The sequence below is a fragment of the Diorhabda carinulata genome, chromosome 1 (assembly GCF_026250575.1).
Source record: "Diorhabda carinulata isolate Delta chromosome 1, icDioCari1.1, whole genome shotgun sequence".
NCBI lineage: Eukaryota > Metazoa > Arthropoda > Insecta > Coleoptera > Chrysomelidae > Diorhabda > Diorhabda carinulata.
This window is the reverse complement of record NC_079460.1, coordinates 5,947,057-5,963,521: the sequence shown is the minus strand read 5'-3', so window position 1 is coordinate 5,963,521 and position 16,465 is coordinate 5,947,057. Positions and strand designations below refer to the sequence as shown.

The following is a 16,465-nucleotide window of genomic DNA, read 5'->3' as shown; positions in this document are numbered from 1 at the left end:
TTTGTGATAGATCTAATTCGTTTTTTCTTGGCATCTAAAACAAAAACTAAATTATATTACGCCTTTCACATTGGGATTGTGGTCACCAGTGGGCAATGAGTCTCCTTACCCAGAAGTATTTTATGAAGAAAAACAAATAAAAACTAAATATTTATTAGGAACAGTCGGGATTTTTGTATGAATTCATTTGAATGAATCTACAAGGCGTAAAATAGTAACGTACAAGTAGATCAATAACTATAATACTTTCTGTTTATTTTGCATCAATTATGTCATTTCCACCCTATACAACTATAAAAGATGATGCCGTAGTAAATAACTTGCTTATGTCATGTAAATTAAAATAATATAAAAGACCATTTTTCTGTTGTTAAGTCAGTCTAAGCTATAACTGTAACATTGTTGTACAGAAGAAACATTGTCGGGATAGTTAATTTGTAGTTTGACTCAGTAAATATATTTTTAAATAGGACTCCCCCTTTATGAATTACATTTCGCCAATGAAAATTTATATCGATGACCTGCAAAAACAAATTACACCTCTCACTCTCTAGGCCGTAGCCCTAGATTAATTTGAACAATTTTTTGTAGTATGCTTTTTTCTGCTTATGCAAGATGGAGCTCAATAGATATGTCATCAAATCATTTTGAAGAACTAATGGTCAAACATAATGTACTTGAAAAAGAGGAGTTCAAATCAATAAAATCTCTAAACATATTTTACCAAGCTGGTACTAGCAAACTAGGGAATCCGGTATTCTATTATATTGCTAGACGATATAAGTAATAAATATTTTTTATTCAAATTTCCTGTACTTATTCATTTATGATTTTAGGTTTGGAGAAACTAACGGAGACTTGCTATTATACCATGTAATTTTGTCATTGAAACCTTTCTGCCACTCTCCTTGGGAAATCGTGGTGGATTTTACACACACCTGTACAGAGAACAGATTTCGAACTGAATATTTACAGAAATGGTTTTATGTTCTACCTGATGTTGGTTATGAATGTCTAACTGCTGCTTATGTATATAATTGTAATAATTGGGTTCGAGAATATACTAAATTCCATGACAGACTTTTACTACCACTTAAGGTAAAAAGTAGATAAAATTAACGGGTTCTGATAACTGGAAAAAATTTGAAACATTCAATTATTATCAACATTATTTAAATTTTTTTTTTATTTAATGAATAAAATTTCAGGGAAATAGAAAAATGATTTTCATCGATTCTCCGAATAAGTTGAATGATTATATAGAACCTGATCAACAAAAATTACCTGGAGCGACATTGAGTCTTGATGAAGACCTAAAAGTATTTAGTAATGCTTTAAAGTTATCACATAAAGATACTAAAGTTGCTATCAAGGTGGGTCCTACTGCTATTCAGATAACTTCTTCTGAAAAAGCTAAAGTACTCTCCCATTCTGTTCTACTGAATGATGTTTATTATGCATCTGAAATTGAAGAAGTTTGTTTGGTAGATGATAATCAGTTTACGCTTACTATAACAAATGACAGTAGTCCTCTTAGTTTTATTCATAACGAATGTGATAGTATAGTGCAAGCTATTATTCATATAAGGAATCGATGGGAACTTAGTCAACCTGTAAGTATATCAATTATACAACTATGCAATTAATGAAAACCAGTGACGTAAATAGAAGTGGGCACCCATAGCTTTGTACTTGAATGGGTCTCGCGAGACCCATTTAAATACGATACCACCAGACTTTTCCATAAATTACTTATTAATTTGAACACTTTAAGTTTGAAAAATAACATCACTAATTGTTGGTCGTCATCAAAGACCACGATCTAGGGAATGAAAGAAAATAGTGGTTTTGTCCACCTCTATCTTAGTCCACACTACGTTTCAAATTAGAAACTTCAAAATGTTGGAATGTTTTTGAGAATGATGCAGTTGGCAACATAGAACTTTCACCTTATTCAACATTACATATACAGATGTATTTAATGATAACGGGTTTATATAGTATTCAATGATTTTTTCACTTCTGAGATCTTTCAATATTTAATTTATTGAATATATGTTCTTAATTTTATGTCTATTTTAATAACGAGTTTTGTTTTAAAGAAATTATGTTTTATACTTGGACCAAACTTGGAAAGGTGGAAAAACAATAAATCCTTTCAATGATGAAAAACACATTTACTAAAATATGTTTATAATCCAAAATACTTATTCAAGGCAGGAAAGAATTGTCATTGTAGTTCAAATTGATAAATTTTAAAGAAGCTCGAGTATTTCGAGGCTCTAATAAATATGAATGTGATTGAATGTAATTGAAAGTGATTGATAATAAAAAAAAATCTTTTTAGGAAACAGTAACAGTTCACCAAAAAATAAGACCAAAAGATGTCCCCGGTACGCTATTAAATATGGCGTTGTTAAATTTAGGATCTTCAGATCCAAATTTAAGAACGGCTGCTTATAATCAGTTATGTGCCCTTACAGCTACATTTGATTTAAAAATAGAGGGCCAGTTATTAGAAACGCAAGGACTATGTATTCCCTCCAATAATACAATATTTATCAAATCAGTATCAGAAAAATTAGCAACGAACGAGCCCCATCTAACTTTAGAGTTTTTAGAGGAATGTATACAAGGATTTAGAGTTTCAAGTATAGAACTCAAGCATTTATGTTTAGAATATATGACACCTTGGCTGCCTAACCTCGTGAGGTATGTAATAAAAAACTTTGAATTGAGTAAATATTTTTTATTCAATGACTTATTATTGACATATACTTTTCATTAGAATATATTATTTTTAGTTTGTTTGTTATATGGTTTGCAAAATTATTTGCATTTTGATTATTCATTATTTTAGTTTTTAGAATATGAATTGAGTTGATATTCATACATTGTTGGCTTTTTTTCATATAAATATTTTTTCATTTTTCTTCTCTCTCAACCACTTTGGCATTTGTTCATTATAAATTTAACCAGTTTTTTCATTAGAATTCTGGAGACTGCAACACATAATAAGGATTAAGTCAACACATTATCTGGTAAAAACAGAAAGAAATCCATAAATGTCTCGCACTTATGGTATTTCTGTCTCTGTAAACAGTTTGTTTATTTGTAGTGTTTTACCCGTTCAGCTTAACTTCATAAAGTTGCCTATCTATAGGTATAGGCGAGATATCTTTCTGTTTTTTTTTTAATTAATGTAAGTATTCACATTTTTCAAAATTTACTTTTATAAATCTAAGAAATGAAATATTAAAAGATGTAACTTGTTAGTTTTTCAAAAAATGTTTAAATAAAAAATTTTACCACGAGTACCTGTTCATTCGTGTCCAAGCCGTACTAAAATTTTACAAAGTCATATTATTTTAACCAGACCTAGTAGATAGAGTAGCATAGTTTATGTTTGAATAAAATATTGCAAAAAGCTATTTATATGAGATGCTTTCCAAAGGAAAACTGTCACTGTTTTATTTTCTGCCACCATATCTATGTACCTAATTTATTAGAAATTCTTCCAAAAATTAAATTTTCAATTTCACTTATAGAAATCTCCAAAAGAATTGCGTTCATAACATCAGACAAAGCTCTGGGTTTCACCAGGCAATCATCTTTTAAACAAGAAAAATTATGGAAATCATTGTAATAAATATTTTTCTAAATTTAATTCCATAAAATATATATGAAATATTGACTTGGAGAAATGATCATGTTTTTCAATTGATCTTGTGCTTTTCCTTGAAATAATATTCCACTTCTAGATTTTGTAAAGCATCCGAAGAAAATAAAAGACAGAAACAAGTAGCTGGCATTATAGAAAAATTAATTCTACTGACAATAGAAGAAACACAAATGTATCCATCTATACAAGCAAAAATTTGGGGGTCAATTGGACAAGTTCCGGAACTGATAGATATGGTGCTAGATAATTTTATTTATAGGTCTGTTAACTCTGGATTAGGTTCACCAATGGTAGAAATAATGGCGGATACTGCTGTGGCTTTGGCATCAGCGAATGTTCCTTTAGTTGCTAAGAAAATCATTGGTCGGCTCTGCAAGGTAATTATCAAAGTATTTATTTTCCAGCTCATATTTAATGTAAGCATTAATGTGAGATTTGTGTCTTTGGTGTTCCAACATCTGTCGAAAAATCATTCACTGATAGTGGAGAATAATTGGAACATCTTTTCGTTGGTGTAAATGTCGCCATTTTATTACTAATCTTTATAATACTGTGAACACTATTTACGGCTTAACAGCAAATACTGATGCGTTAAATTGAACAAATATACTTATAAAGGTTTAAAAATTTTGGCTAAGACACCATTGCCCTGACGGCGCATGGTTAAGCCGAATCTGAAATAGGGTTGGAATTAGGCAGAGGCACTAATAGAAGGTTAAACGGTACCTGTTAAACGCAAAACGTACTGTATAATCTACTACCCAAGTAATTCCTACACAAAATTTGGATATTGACACTTCAGGCCAGGAAACATACTTTTCCTAATTCTCTTACGCAGTTACTTGAAATTCTAATATTACAAACAATACTATTTCAAGACCTACACCTATGGCCGAAACCGAAATTGAGCCGAACTGGACGGAATACCCCATTTTATTACTCTATACCTTTCTGAAGTAGACTATAACTTTTTTATTTCTTTCGACTCGTCAAGTCTGGGTAACCAGAGGTACACTAGAGACTACAAGCTGAAAAACATCTTACCTCGTAGCTGGATACATAGACGGCAACATTCTACTAAGAGGAGTAAACAGAATTTGTGCCACATTATGACCATTATGAAAATCATGTCAACAAATAGTGTAAGAATTAGAGGTTTTTGTGCAATAAGTGTCTTCTGTAACTGTCAGCTCTTTTTATTTTGAAATGAAACTCACTTGACGAACATACCTCATACAAGATAAGAAGTATTTAGTGCTCTCGTTAATGTTAATTAAGTGAAAATTTTTGCTATTTTTTTTGATTAGTGATTATTTCTATTATTATTTGAAAAATTTGTGGAATATTTCCCTAAAAATGGGATATTCAACCTGATGTAAGGTCATTTTTGAAATAACAAAACAAAATTATTATCATGTAATTTTAATATTTATAATGAAATAGTTGAGAATGAATATTACACAATTTTAATTTATGCAAGGCATTCCAGAGTTATGTACTGCTTTATGTACACTTTTTTTCAAAACTGAGAAATAATATAACAGTTCTAGAAAATAAAGTACGTAATTCTGGACCATTTTTTTTTTTGTGAATTTCTATTAAATGTGATAGCTATTTCATTATATTCAATTACATATTTTGATTTAACTAATACCGGTTTGCTGGCTAAGATTTGAGCAGCTTAATTTGCATTGAAACTTTTAGGGAAAGTAACACCAATAAAAATTTAAAATATATATATATTTTAAAAAAAGGAATTTATATTTGCCTTTTTATAAGCTGATGGAGAGTTTTTCATTTTCAACTTCTTATAGAGCATCAAAGGCTAGCTATTAAATACTACCCTTTTAAACGATTAAATATATCTGAAATATACCTTTAATGTTCTGTCAATTGAACTTTAATTTTGTGAAAATTTGTTAATGTAAATGGAAGTTGCTGATTCCTTAAGAATATTGACTTGAACAGTGGTTTTTAAAATGTATATATATTTCTTAACCTCAATTGTTTTATAAAAAATACAATTTTGTAAATGAACCCCCTTAAGAAAAACTGATAACTACTATGTAACAAAAAAATGTATTGAATTAATTTTCTTTAATATGTATAAATTCGAATATCGCAACCTTATATTTTAAATTATTTTATTTCAGGTAGTGGATAAAACGTGTCAGTCTCCAACTCCTCTGCTTGAACAACACATGATGTGGGATGACATAGCCATCTTGGCGAGATATCTCCTTATGTTGTCATTTAATAATAGTTTAGATGTGGTTCGACATTTACCTTATCTTTTTCATACTGTTACATTCCTGGTTTGCTCTGGATCTTTGAGTATGAGAGCATCCACTCATGGTCTGGTGATAAATATTATTCATTCACTTTGCACTTGTACAAAACCTTCTTTTTCTGAAGAAACTCGAAGATTACTGAGGCTGTCTTTAGATGAGTTTTCACTACCAAAGTTTTATTTACTTTTTGGAATAAGCAAAGTGAAGTCGGCAGCTGTTACAGCCTTTAGATCAAGTTACAAACATTCTAATGAAAAAAATGAAAAATGGCATGGCAACGACATAAGTTTTACGGGTAATCAGGATAGGGAAAGATTATCTTTAACATCTTTAGAAGTAATAACAGATGCTTTATTAGAAATAATGGAAGCGTGTATGAGAGATATTCCTGATTGTGATTGGTTAAACAGTTGGACATCTTTAGCTAAGTCCTTTGCCTTTTGTTTTAATCCTGCTTTACAACCTCGAGCATTAATAGTTTTTGGTTGCATAAGTAAAAGTGTAACTGACAGAGACATGAAACACTTATTGAAAATATTAGTCAAAGCTCTTGAAAGTTTTAACGATATAGTGTTAATTGAAGCTATAGTTATGTGTTTAACAAGATTGCAACCTTTATTAAGACCTGAATCTCCAGTACATAAGGCTCTTTTTTGGGTAGCTATTTCAGTCTTACAACTAGATGAATCTTCTTTATACGCTTCTGGATTGGCATTACTGGAACAAAATTTACATACTCTTGATTCCCAAGGAATGTTTGAAGAACAGGTATCCTTTTTCATAATATTCTCATCACTTTGGCATTTTTTATGTAAATTATTTAAAAAAAATGATTAATTATATTACTTTTGCTTTTTGAGCTAATATTTCAAGTTCTGAAATTTACAATTTATCTTATATTACGTTTTTAACAAATTACACTCCTCTGATAAAAATAAAGTTTTACATGTTTTATTACAAATTTAAAAAGTGTATACCAGAATGTATCTCAGTCATCTGTTATCTAACCCCTTTCTAAAATAAACCGCAAAACAAGTGAATCTAGATTGTAATTTCATTAACAAACTACAATGTCTATAAACGGTCTTCAATAGAAATTATTTATAATTCATATTTATTGGCCCCAAACAAAATATTGAAAACTAAAAAATAAACTGCAAAACAAGTGAATCTAGATTCTAATTTTATTAACTAACTTTACAATGTCTATTAACGGTCTACAGCAGTAGATTATTTGTAATTTATTTTGATTTGCCCTAATCAAAATATTGGAAACAAAAAAGTCAATGATTGTAATTTGATGCTTTTAATTTATTAATAAATTAAGTTGAATAGTTTGAAATTCTTACATTCTGCTTGATTGCAAACTAAAATTTTCTATTTCCCTAAGCTCATTAACCAGTTCTTATGGATTTAATGCCCATTCACTAAAAAAATTTTTTACCCTGTAATAAAATAAATAAATAGGCTTATAATCATTCTAAATTAAGCAAATAGTGTATATAACTTAGATTTTCGTTGTTTCCAAAGTGTCAAGTTCTTGAAACTGGATATACAGTTCATCAAGATCACTCATTTTTTTAATAGTGCTATTTACTAAGTATAGTAAAATTATATAGCAGGTATTTCAAACGATTTTTAAGTTAGCTAAATAGAAGTGGTTCCTCAAAATAATCAAATATCTAAGCAAAAGTAATTTTTTGAGGTAAACCTAAGGTTCATATGTGTTAATGGTAAATTTGATCAACTATCACTGTTCTGTATATAATTATACACCCTATATCACCCTCATTATACAAGAAGGTCCAGAATTATGTTTATTAACTTCTAGATTAAATCCTTTGTCCAAAAATAAGTGTACCTCTTTACGTACTCTTTTAGGCTTTTTTCTAAAAATAAAAAATAAGAAAGGTATAATGAGTTTAAGTGGTGAATTCAGAAATTTTGTCTAACGATTATAATTACATTGGGAGTAATTCTAGACATTAAGACTATTTATTCCATATTTCAAATTTCCATGTCAAAATATTCTATTACTCAACATATTCTCCTCTCAATTGGATACATTTATTACAGCGAACTTGCAACGTCTCTAGACCTTTCAAAAAAAAATGTTTCTTCTTGTTCTGCAAACCAGACCTCCACAGCTTTTATTACCTCCTCGTTGGAAGAAAATTTACGACCTTTTAAACATTTTTTCAGTAGAGGAAAGAGATGATAGTCGGACAGAGCCAAATCTGGGGAATAAGGGGGTTGTTCCAGTAATTCAAACCCTAAATCACGAATTTTTTGCATGGCAACATGAGATTTGTGTACAGGGGCGTTGTCCTGCAAAAACAAAACACCTTTGAATAGCTTCCCGCATTTTTTCTCAGTAATGTCGAATAGTAATTTCCAGTTATTATTCTACCCTTATCCAAACAATCAATCGTGTCGCCATTCCATCGATTATTGCTTTGTTTCTGGATAGTAGAAATATACTCACGTCTCATCCATAGTAACAATTCGTTTTAAGAAGTCTACATCGTTTTCAAATTGAGCACAGATCAAACGCGATACTTCTACCCTTACACGCTTTTGGTCAACATTCAAATATTTGGGGATCCATTTTGCAGCAATTTTTCTCATGTCCAAATTGACGTGAACTATATGATGAACGCGTTCGTATGAAATATTCAGTGCTTCAGATATTCGTTTTAGCCCAATTCGACGGTCTGATAAAATCATGTCATGAACTGCATCGATATTTTCGGGGACTGACACAGAAACTGGCTTTTCCGATCGGTTATCACCTTCAATGGAAAATTTTCCTCTTTTGAAGCTTGCTTGAAGCTTGAAAATTTTTCATGGTCGCATACGAAGGACATTGATCACCAAGGGTATTAAGCGTATCTTCTCGTAAATCTGCCTACCTCTTAAACCTTTTAAATACAGGTACTTGATGATCGCTCGATACTCCAATTTTTCGATTTTCACAATTTCGGTAGACATCTTTTTTCTTTTCATTTATTGCGTTACTTTTTTGATGTCAAACTTTACACTGACTCTGATACTAATAAGTTATTATTCCTGGCTATGGTAACGTAATTTTGTTTATGCATGGAACTGGTCTAGGCTAACTAGATATCAATACATCCTCGTAAAGATCTTTTAAGGTTTTGAAACGTGTACATAAAGTAGTGCTCCTATTTTTGAAGCTTTAGAAATTCTGGACCACCTTGTATTTACTCAATGCTTAATTTATCTGCACAGTTGAGAAATTAATGAAAGTATGCCCGCGAGATTGTAAACTTGAAATTCAAAATAACACTGATGCCTTCACAAGTGTTGGCGTTATCGTTTACTTTATAAATTTTATACGGTAATGTTTTATTTTAGTCATTGGAAAATGTTATGCTGCAAACAAGAGAGCCTCTTGAATGGCATTTTAAACAGTTGGATCATGCAATGGGCTTAAGTTTTAAAGCAAACTTCCATTTTGCTCTGGTTGGTCATTTGCTCAAGGGATATAGACATCCCACACCAACTACAGTTTCAAGAACTGTTCGGATATTAACTATGCTATTAACAATTGTTTCAAAGCCACACAAAAGAGATAAATTTGAAGTTACACCTGATAGTGTAGCATACCTTACAGGTAAGTAATTGAAGTTACTATGTCTTCAATTCGACTCTTGACATATTAAATATAATACAAAATAAGTCGACAAGGATACTTAGGAATCATTTAACGTGGTTGCTCAAGAAAATACAAAAATAATATTAGTTTTGTATTGCAGGACTATTGTTTCATCATTATTTACTCAATATGACAGTGCCTCTCAAAAAGTTTTATATTATTTGCAAATTAAACTCTTATTGACAGTAAGTTTATTTAATGCTATTTGGGTGTCGGTTTATGGTATAATGAAGGGATATGTATGAATAAATACTTTATACTTGGTATGTACATGTGAATCATGAGGGTTTGACAATTAAGGAAAATTTTTATTTTAACGTAACTAGGATGCATTTTATATATCTACAGAACTAATCAAAAACTATTGCAGCAAGGCAATAAAAAATATACGCACTGATGTGATATCCAAAATAATTCGCTGTTTAAATTTGTACTGCTGTTTATATGAAATTTGATTTTAAATGATAAGAAATAAAATAATATGTGGGTCATAATTTTCTTTTGTAGTAGGCCCTTTCTACATTTTTTCTTACGAATTAGCTCATCAATTTCCAATATTTTCTATTCATTCACCCCATACTGGACTAATCGTTTAATCTGACACTGGTCACAATTATCAAATCATCAAAAATAGATTAATCAAATAATTAAACTTAGACATGTGACTTGTATAATGTTTCATGTATAAAAATATATAAGACAATTGATAGTAGTAATTGAAAATGGCAATGTCATATTAGAAGAAAAACATTTTCAACTTTAATTTTATATGTTTTTCCAAGCAATGACATATCTTTGCTTCTTCTCTACTGGATATAATCAGTGAAAACATAGTTAAAAATATCAATCGCCCATAAGTAGATAGTAATTTTTATACACCTTGAACTGAAGAAAAGTTTTTTTCTGCATCATTGATTGATTGCAAATTTGTCTTCTAATATACATCGTTCGGTTAAATTAAGTTAATGGCTGTTATAATATAAAATGGAGATGGTCAATTGAATAGTAATACTAAGAAACAACTAATTTTGTAAATAAGAAGAACTGCTTGCAACTAAGCTATTAATCGATTTCGACAAATGTTAGGAGCAAATTTTTCATTGCCTAGTTGTTAGAGGTCCTTTGCTCTTTTGGTGGCATTTATAATATATACTATAATATAATGGAGTTTGGATGGAAAGGAGTAATTTAGAATTTAGATATTGAGGGAACAGATAAGTACTATCTTGTTATATTCCTCAGGATCAGCGGTTTCTGAAACTCGAAAATTAGGCGTTTTCAAAAACTACGATCGGATTTACACAGCAAGATCTGAATATGTGGAAAGTAATCCCGATCTCGTGCATTAACGTTCTGAAGCTGAACGGAGTAATCAGGTCTTAGCCATGTGATAAGGATCTCTTTTACTCTGATGTGTAATGGGTAACATAATTAAAGAGGAACTAAATATGAAAATTTTGAAAATAAATGGCTAGGTCGAAATTAGCTTATATAATATATAAACTCCCTAGAATGTATGATTTTCTAATTGCCGAGCCGACGATAATTTTCATGTATACTTAAGTATACAGCAGATTTAATCTATCTTTGTCATTTCGGAAATAAAATGAAAAATGGTATGGTGTTTAGTGCACAAAATGTTTTTAATATATAACATTTAGAATTGTACATGACACTGTTTATATTTTTAGCTCTGGTCGGATTTTCGGAAGAAGTTAAGAGTAGATGTCACATCAAACACTCACTATCTCGTACCGTGACCGATTCTATATCTCAAGATAACTTCATAATAGATAGTGTTCAAAATCCTAGTACCCAGCAAGGATCAAATTCGGGAGGTACTTCTGGTAATGTAAATCGGCGTCAGAAATCGTGGGATTTACTAGATCAGTCGGCTTTGGCTCAAGCTAGACATAAACAGCCCTCTGGTATTCAGGGACAACACCAGGTGAGAATTAAAATCTTCATTTATTTTAAGTTGAAATTTAAGTAGTTAGATTTGGTGCTGAATTATATTTTTAATTGTTACAGTATTGGTAATTTTGTTTTGTTGTCATTTTTCTTGTAGTATTAGATTTTCATACAATAACACGTCATCTGAGTCAGAAATATCTATTATTAATCTATTCGTTTGTGATTTTTTTTTGTATATGAGACTAATCACTTGATGTTAGACAGAAAATAACCTTTACACATTTCTTATGTATACAGTCGTTCGAATGAATGAAATGAAGTTAAAAATATATCCTCATAATTTATAAATAAATATTTTAAAAATATTTGTAGGAAAAATTGTTTAGCCTTCTGACCAAACTAATTAATGACTCGATGCTAGCGGTGCCAGTAGAATCATCTACTTATCCAAAAGTTTGCGTGTTGTATAAATATTAATCTTAATTACTATTTGTGACAATGTAAGGAATAATGTTTAATTTATACAAAAATTAGGATTATTAGTAGTATTAGATAAACACAAAAGAAACTAAATAACATAGTAAACAGTATCAAATTTGTGTTTTCTATAAAGATTTAGCAATTTGAGAAATTTCAATTCATTCTACAAAGTTTTTATCTAAGCTGGAATCGTATGGAAAACTTTTTTATCATTTGATTTATAAAAAATAACAGATTCCAATTATTTTACGCATTTTATACGAGGTTTGATAAAATATTAATTTTAACTTTAAAAAATACAGAAGAATGTTATCAAGTTATTAAAAATTCAAAATAAATATAAATATGCAGGTAGAGAATCACCAAACTGATTTTAATGCTGATTGGATATAATTATATATATATATATATATATATATATATATATATATATATATATATATAAATTAAGTATATAAAAATATAATTTTTAATTCAAAAAAATTTCATATTTTTCTCTTTTGTGAAAAAGATTAGTACTATATTAGTTAGGCAATTAGGCTAAAATTTTCCGAAACCTCGTATATGGTAAAAATATTAATATATGATGGTGGCATTATGTATCAGAAATGATTCTTTTATTATAACCAATAGTAAAAAAGCTTTCCATATGGTTCCAACTTAAGTGTTGTGTCAAAGTGGAAATTGATACAAATACTTGTTTTTGAATATGTCACTGTATGTGTTAAAAATGTGCAAAGTTAGTTTTTCTGTATACAGGGATTTGATTTTTCTTGATGTTTCTGTTATGTTTTGTGAGAAATAGTAATTGTAACATTAATTGATGTTCATTAAAACAAATTTCGCTATCGTTATAATTTAATATGAAGTATTGAACATAATTTTTTTTTCAATAATGTATTCATTAATATAAAAGGTAGCAAAATATTGAGATATTTTGAATAAAACTGCTAAACAACATGTACTTTAACTAAAATAATTTGGTATAATAATATTTATATGAATTAACATAATTGGGATTACATTTGAATCAAACTGACTCATATTTTGGTAGAGCATTATTCATGACATTAAAATGAGCTTTTCAATTTTTTTCCGAGTTTCTTTTGTGAAATCTATAAGACTAAAATAGCTTAGCTTTTCAAAATATGTCATTGAATTTGTTAACACATATTAACCACCAATTATTTCCGTTTTTTTACGAGTGTACTAATTTAAACACGGATATTTCGCTACTTTTCTCAACCATTTAAATTAAAAAAAGAAAACTACAACGAGCATCATTGACACACTAGATTTTAAATTTTGTGAAACGTGGCAAATGGGTTATACATTTTCTCATATTTTGAACATTTCTGCAAATTACAACCAAATGAAAAAAAATGTTGAAAATGGTATAATAATTTTCATAACAGAAATTATTTGAATAAATAAAATAAAGTTGCTTTTTATTATTAGATCATTTTTTTTTAATTGACGAAATCATTGCACCCCGTAAAAATATTATGGAATTTGAGAGTTCAGTCTTTTTATTTTTTAATAGAATCAAAAATATTTTGATGCACATGAAACAAAAAAATGGTACAAGATGCTCAAAATGTGCACCTCTAGCCATAATATAAGCATCTGTGGGATATATAAAATTTGCCAAACACTTTCAGGAAATCTACGAGAATATAATTAACATATTAAAATTGGGGTTGTTTAATGAAGTTCTTTTAAATAATCCCACGCACTGGAATCTAAAGTTAACTCCAAAATATGGAGGAATGCAAATTTGTATGGACCACATACGTTTTCTAATTGTGAAAGGTACATCTTACAAAAGAATTAGAAGTTGATTATCTAGAGAATGAAGATATATCCCGATTCAGTATAGCAGTGCTTACTGGTATTCAAGTTTTTCAGCTAATCATAGAATTCATAGTATATAAATATGTTTGTATTTGATTAATTTATTTAATCTTTGGGTTCAATGCAACACCCAAAATTGATAGTTTTCTTCCTATATGGAATCCTTAACATTGCAGAAATGTCCAAAATTTCAATTGAAATTCATTATTGCTTTGTTTCATACAAAATAATCATGAAACTTAATAAAATACCTAACACAGGTAGAAATCACAAATTCGACAGCTAATAAGGGCTGGCGAAGTTTAGATTTAACCCAGAGTCCGTGCGTTCAGCCGAATGGTGGCTTAACCCGGCCTCTATATAGAACCCAGAGATCTAGATCTGTGCCCGTTCAACAGAATCCCCCACCGAACGTGTCAAATCAAAGCCCCGCAAAAGTAAGACAGAGTCGACTTTCTTCATACAGCTGATTGATATTATTCATCTCGTGTTTTCGCTTTGAGTATCAGTAGATTATGAATATCCTATTTTCACCACAGTGTTTGTTATATTGTATTCTAAAAGGTTACTTCTAGAATGGAACTATACTTGGTTGATAACAAAGGTTGATAACAAAGCATTGAAATTCATATACATATATATATATATATATATATATATATATATATATATATATATATATATTCCAAAACAAACAAACCACAATAAATAGTTATTAATTCCTATTCTTCTAATAAAATAAAATATTCTAATAATATAATAATAGTAAAATGTTGAAAACTATTTAATATTTTGAAATCAACGTTTGTATTTTCTAGTGGTTAAAGATTTTACATTATATTTTTAATGGGTATAATAAGCCAATACATAATAATGTAACATTAATAAAATTAATAAATTAATTTTAAATATAATATATAAAAATATTCATAAACCATGGAAAAATTATTACTTTATTAGTTAGCAGTATAAAAATAAACACGTTATTTATTATGTATACCGAATTTTCTTTTCGATGTTGAGAAACTGATGATAATGTTATCATTTCCTAATGTATGAAGGTAATATATTTCTAAATAATTCCGCAGCAATATCTTGGAAACATAACACTGTTGTGAATATATACTCTAAACCTAATAGTTTGAAAGCTTGATTTATAAAAGAATTTCAATGTATAAGAAATGTACTTCAACAATATTTTCTCAGCCGGTTCGTCAGAGGATGATCTATGGAATTAATCTGATTATTTCCTAAATTATGAAGCAGTTACTATCTATAGATCAATATAAATTTTGTACATATAATAATAAATAATAATAGAATTCGAAACTTTTTTTTATGTCAAAAGCAAGCACAAAAGGGTAAACCCTGTTTAGGTGGGACTAAACTAGACAGCTCAGAAGAGCATCTAACCTGGTAATATCGGTAAAACGGAGTCAGGTCAGGGTGTCCAAGTTTCTGATCAACTTTCTATCGCCTGTAAGTCAAATTGCTCTCTTCTGTATTGATTCGAGCATCATCAGGGTATGTTTGTAGAGGAGAGCTGTTGCGGAGTATATAGATTTTTGGTCTTAAAGAGGGCTTCAAGTTTTTGTAAAGCTGCCTTAGATAATTCGGCAACGTGACTATGCCAAAACATATAATGGTCTCAACCTCAATATCCATTAAGAAAATTTGAGGTGATTGTGATATTTTATGTCCAGACAAGACTAAATCTTGAGCTGTAGTGCCAGCCTTGTTTTGTAAAAACAGCTACTAAGTCAGTCGAAGTGAGAACGACAAACCGTACGGTCTTTATTTAGAAGGTTGGTATGCCAAACCCTGTGAAAAGCATTCGATATGTCCAGTGCGATTGCTCTGGATTCTGCATATTTCTCTATCGGACGGTATCTTTTCTTTCTTGATATGGGCTTTCCTAGTGAACTTGATAGCTCTGCTGCGCATTTCGTTAATACGATTTGTGGTATTCCATCGGGGCCAGTGGATTTATTGATGTCCAAGTCTTAGATAAGTTTTGCAACATTTGGGTGTCGAAATTCTATTTCTGGCATCGATGAACCAACTCCATGCAGGCTGGGTAATAGTTTTTCCCACGAATAAAGAGTTGAATTTGTAGTAAACATGCTACCCCATAAGTCCACCTTCTCTTTTGCTTCACTGTGATTGACCCATTTTCTCCAGTCAACGGTAGAATTTTTGACTTACAAAAGCCTTGGCTGACCGCTTTTGTTACAGATCAGAAAGATATTGATCCATTTGGCAATTCAGAAGTTTGTTTTTCACTCTCATTATATCATTAAATGCAAGCATCTATGGTTTGCTAATAAGTATTTCTCGTGACAACAAAGTTTATACGATTTTCGAGACTAGGATTTGAGCGCCATTTGCTATAAGCAGCATTTTTGTTGTTGACTGCTCTAGTGTAGCTTTCATCAAACCATGGATAGTTTTTTGCAAAGCTCTTAAAGGAGCTAAATGAATATAGGGTACTATAACTGCCAAGGTTACTTTCAAAATTTGTACACACTGGAGCAAACATCATTTCAAGGAAACATAAAAAAATCT

The 16,465-nt window shown here is 29.9% G+C and overlaps 1 protein-coding gene across 4 annotated transcripts in view; it reads left to right on the top strand.

The window, feature by feature from the left end:
• Positions 1-16,465, top strand: part of LOC130902157 (neurofibromin) — a 51,309-nt gene that overhangs the window by 11,264 nt on the left and 23,580 nt on the right. For 2 of the 4 annotated variants that reach the window (XM_057814046.1, XM_057814037.1), the window contains 8 exons: positions 592-783; positions 837-1,098; positions 1,209-1,613; positions 2,348-2,712; positions 3,762-4,059; positions 5,836-6,741; positions 9,352-9,610; positions 11,344-11,600. In XM_057814046.1, the coding sequence (XP_057670029.1) occupies positions 592-783; positions 837-1,098; positions 1,209-1,613; positions 2,348-2,712; positions 3,762-4,059; positions 5,836-6,741; positions 9,352-9,610; positions 11,344-11,600 (2,944 nt within the window). Of the gene's footprint in view, positions 1-591; positions 784-836; positions 1,099-1,208; positions 1,614-2,347; positions 2,713-3,761; positions 4,060-5,835; positions 6,742-9,351; positions 9,611-9,752; positions 9,838-11,343; positions 11,601-14,160; positions 14,338-16,465 lie in introns of those variants that run through there. The other 2 variants (XM_057814064.1, XM_057814056.1) reach the window with 2 other exon arrangements.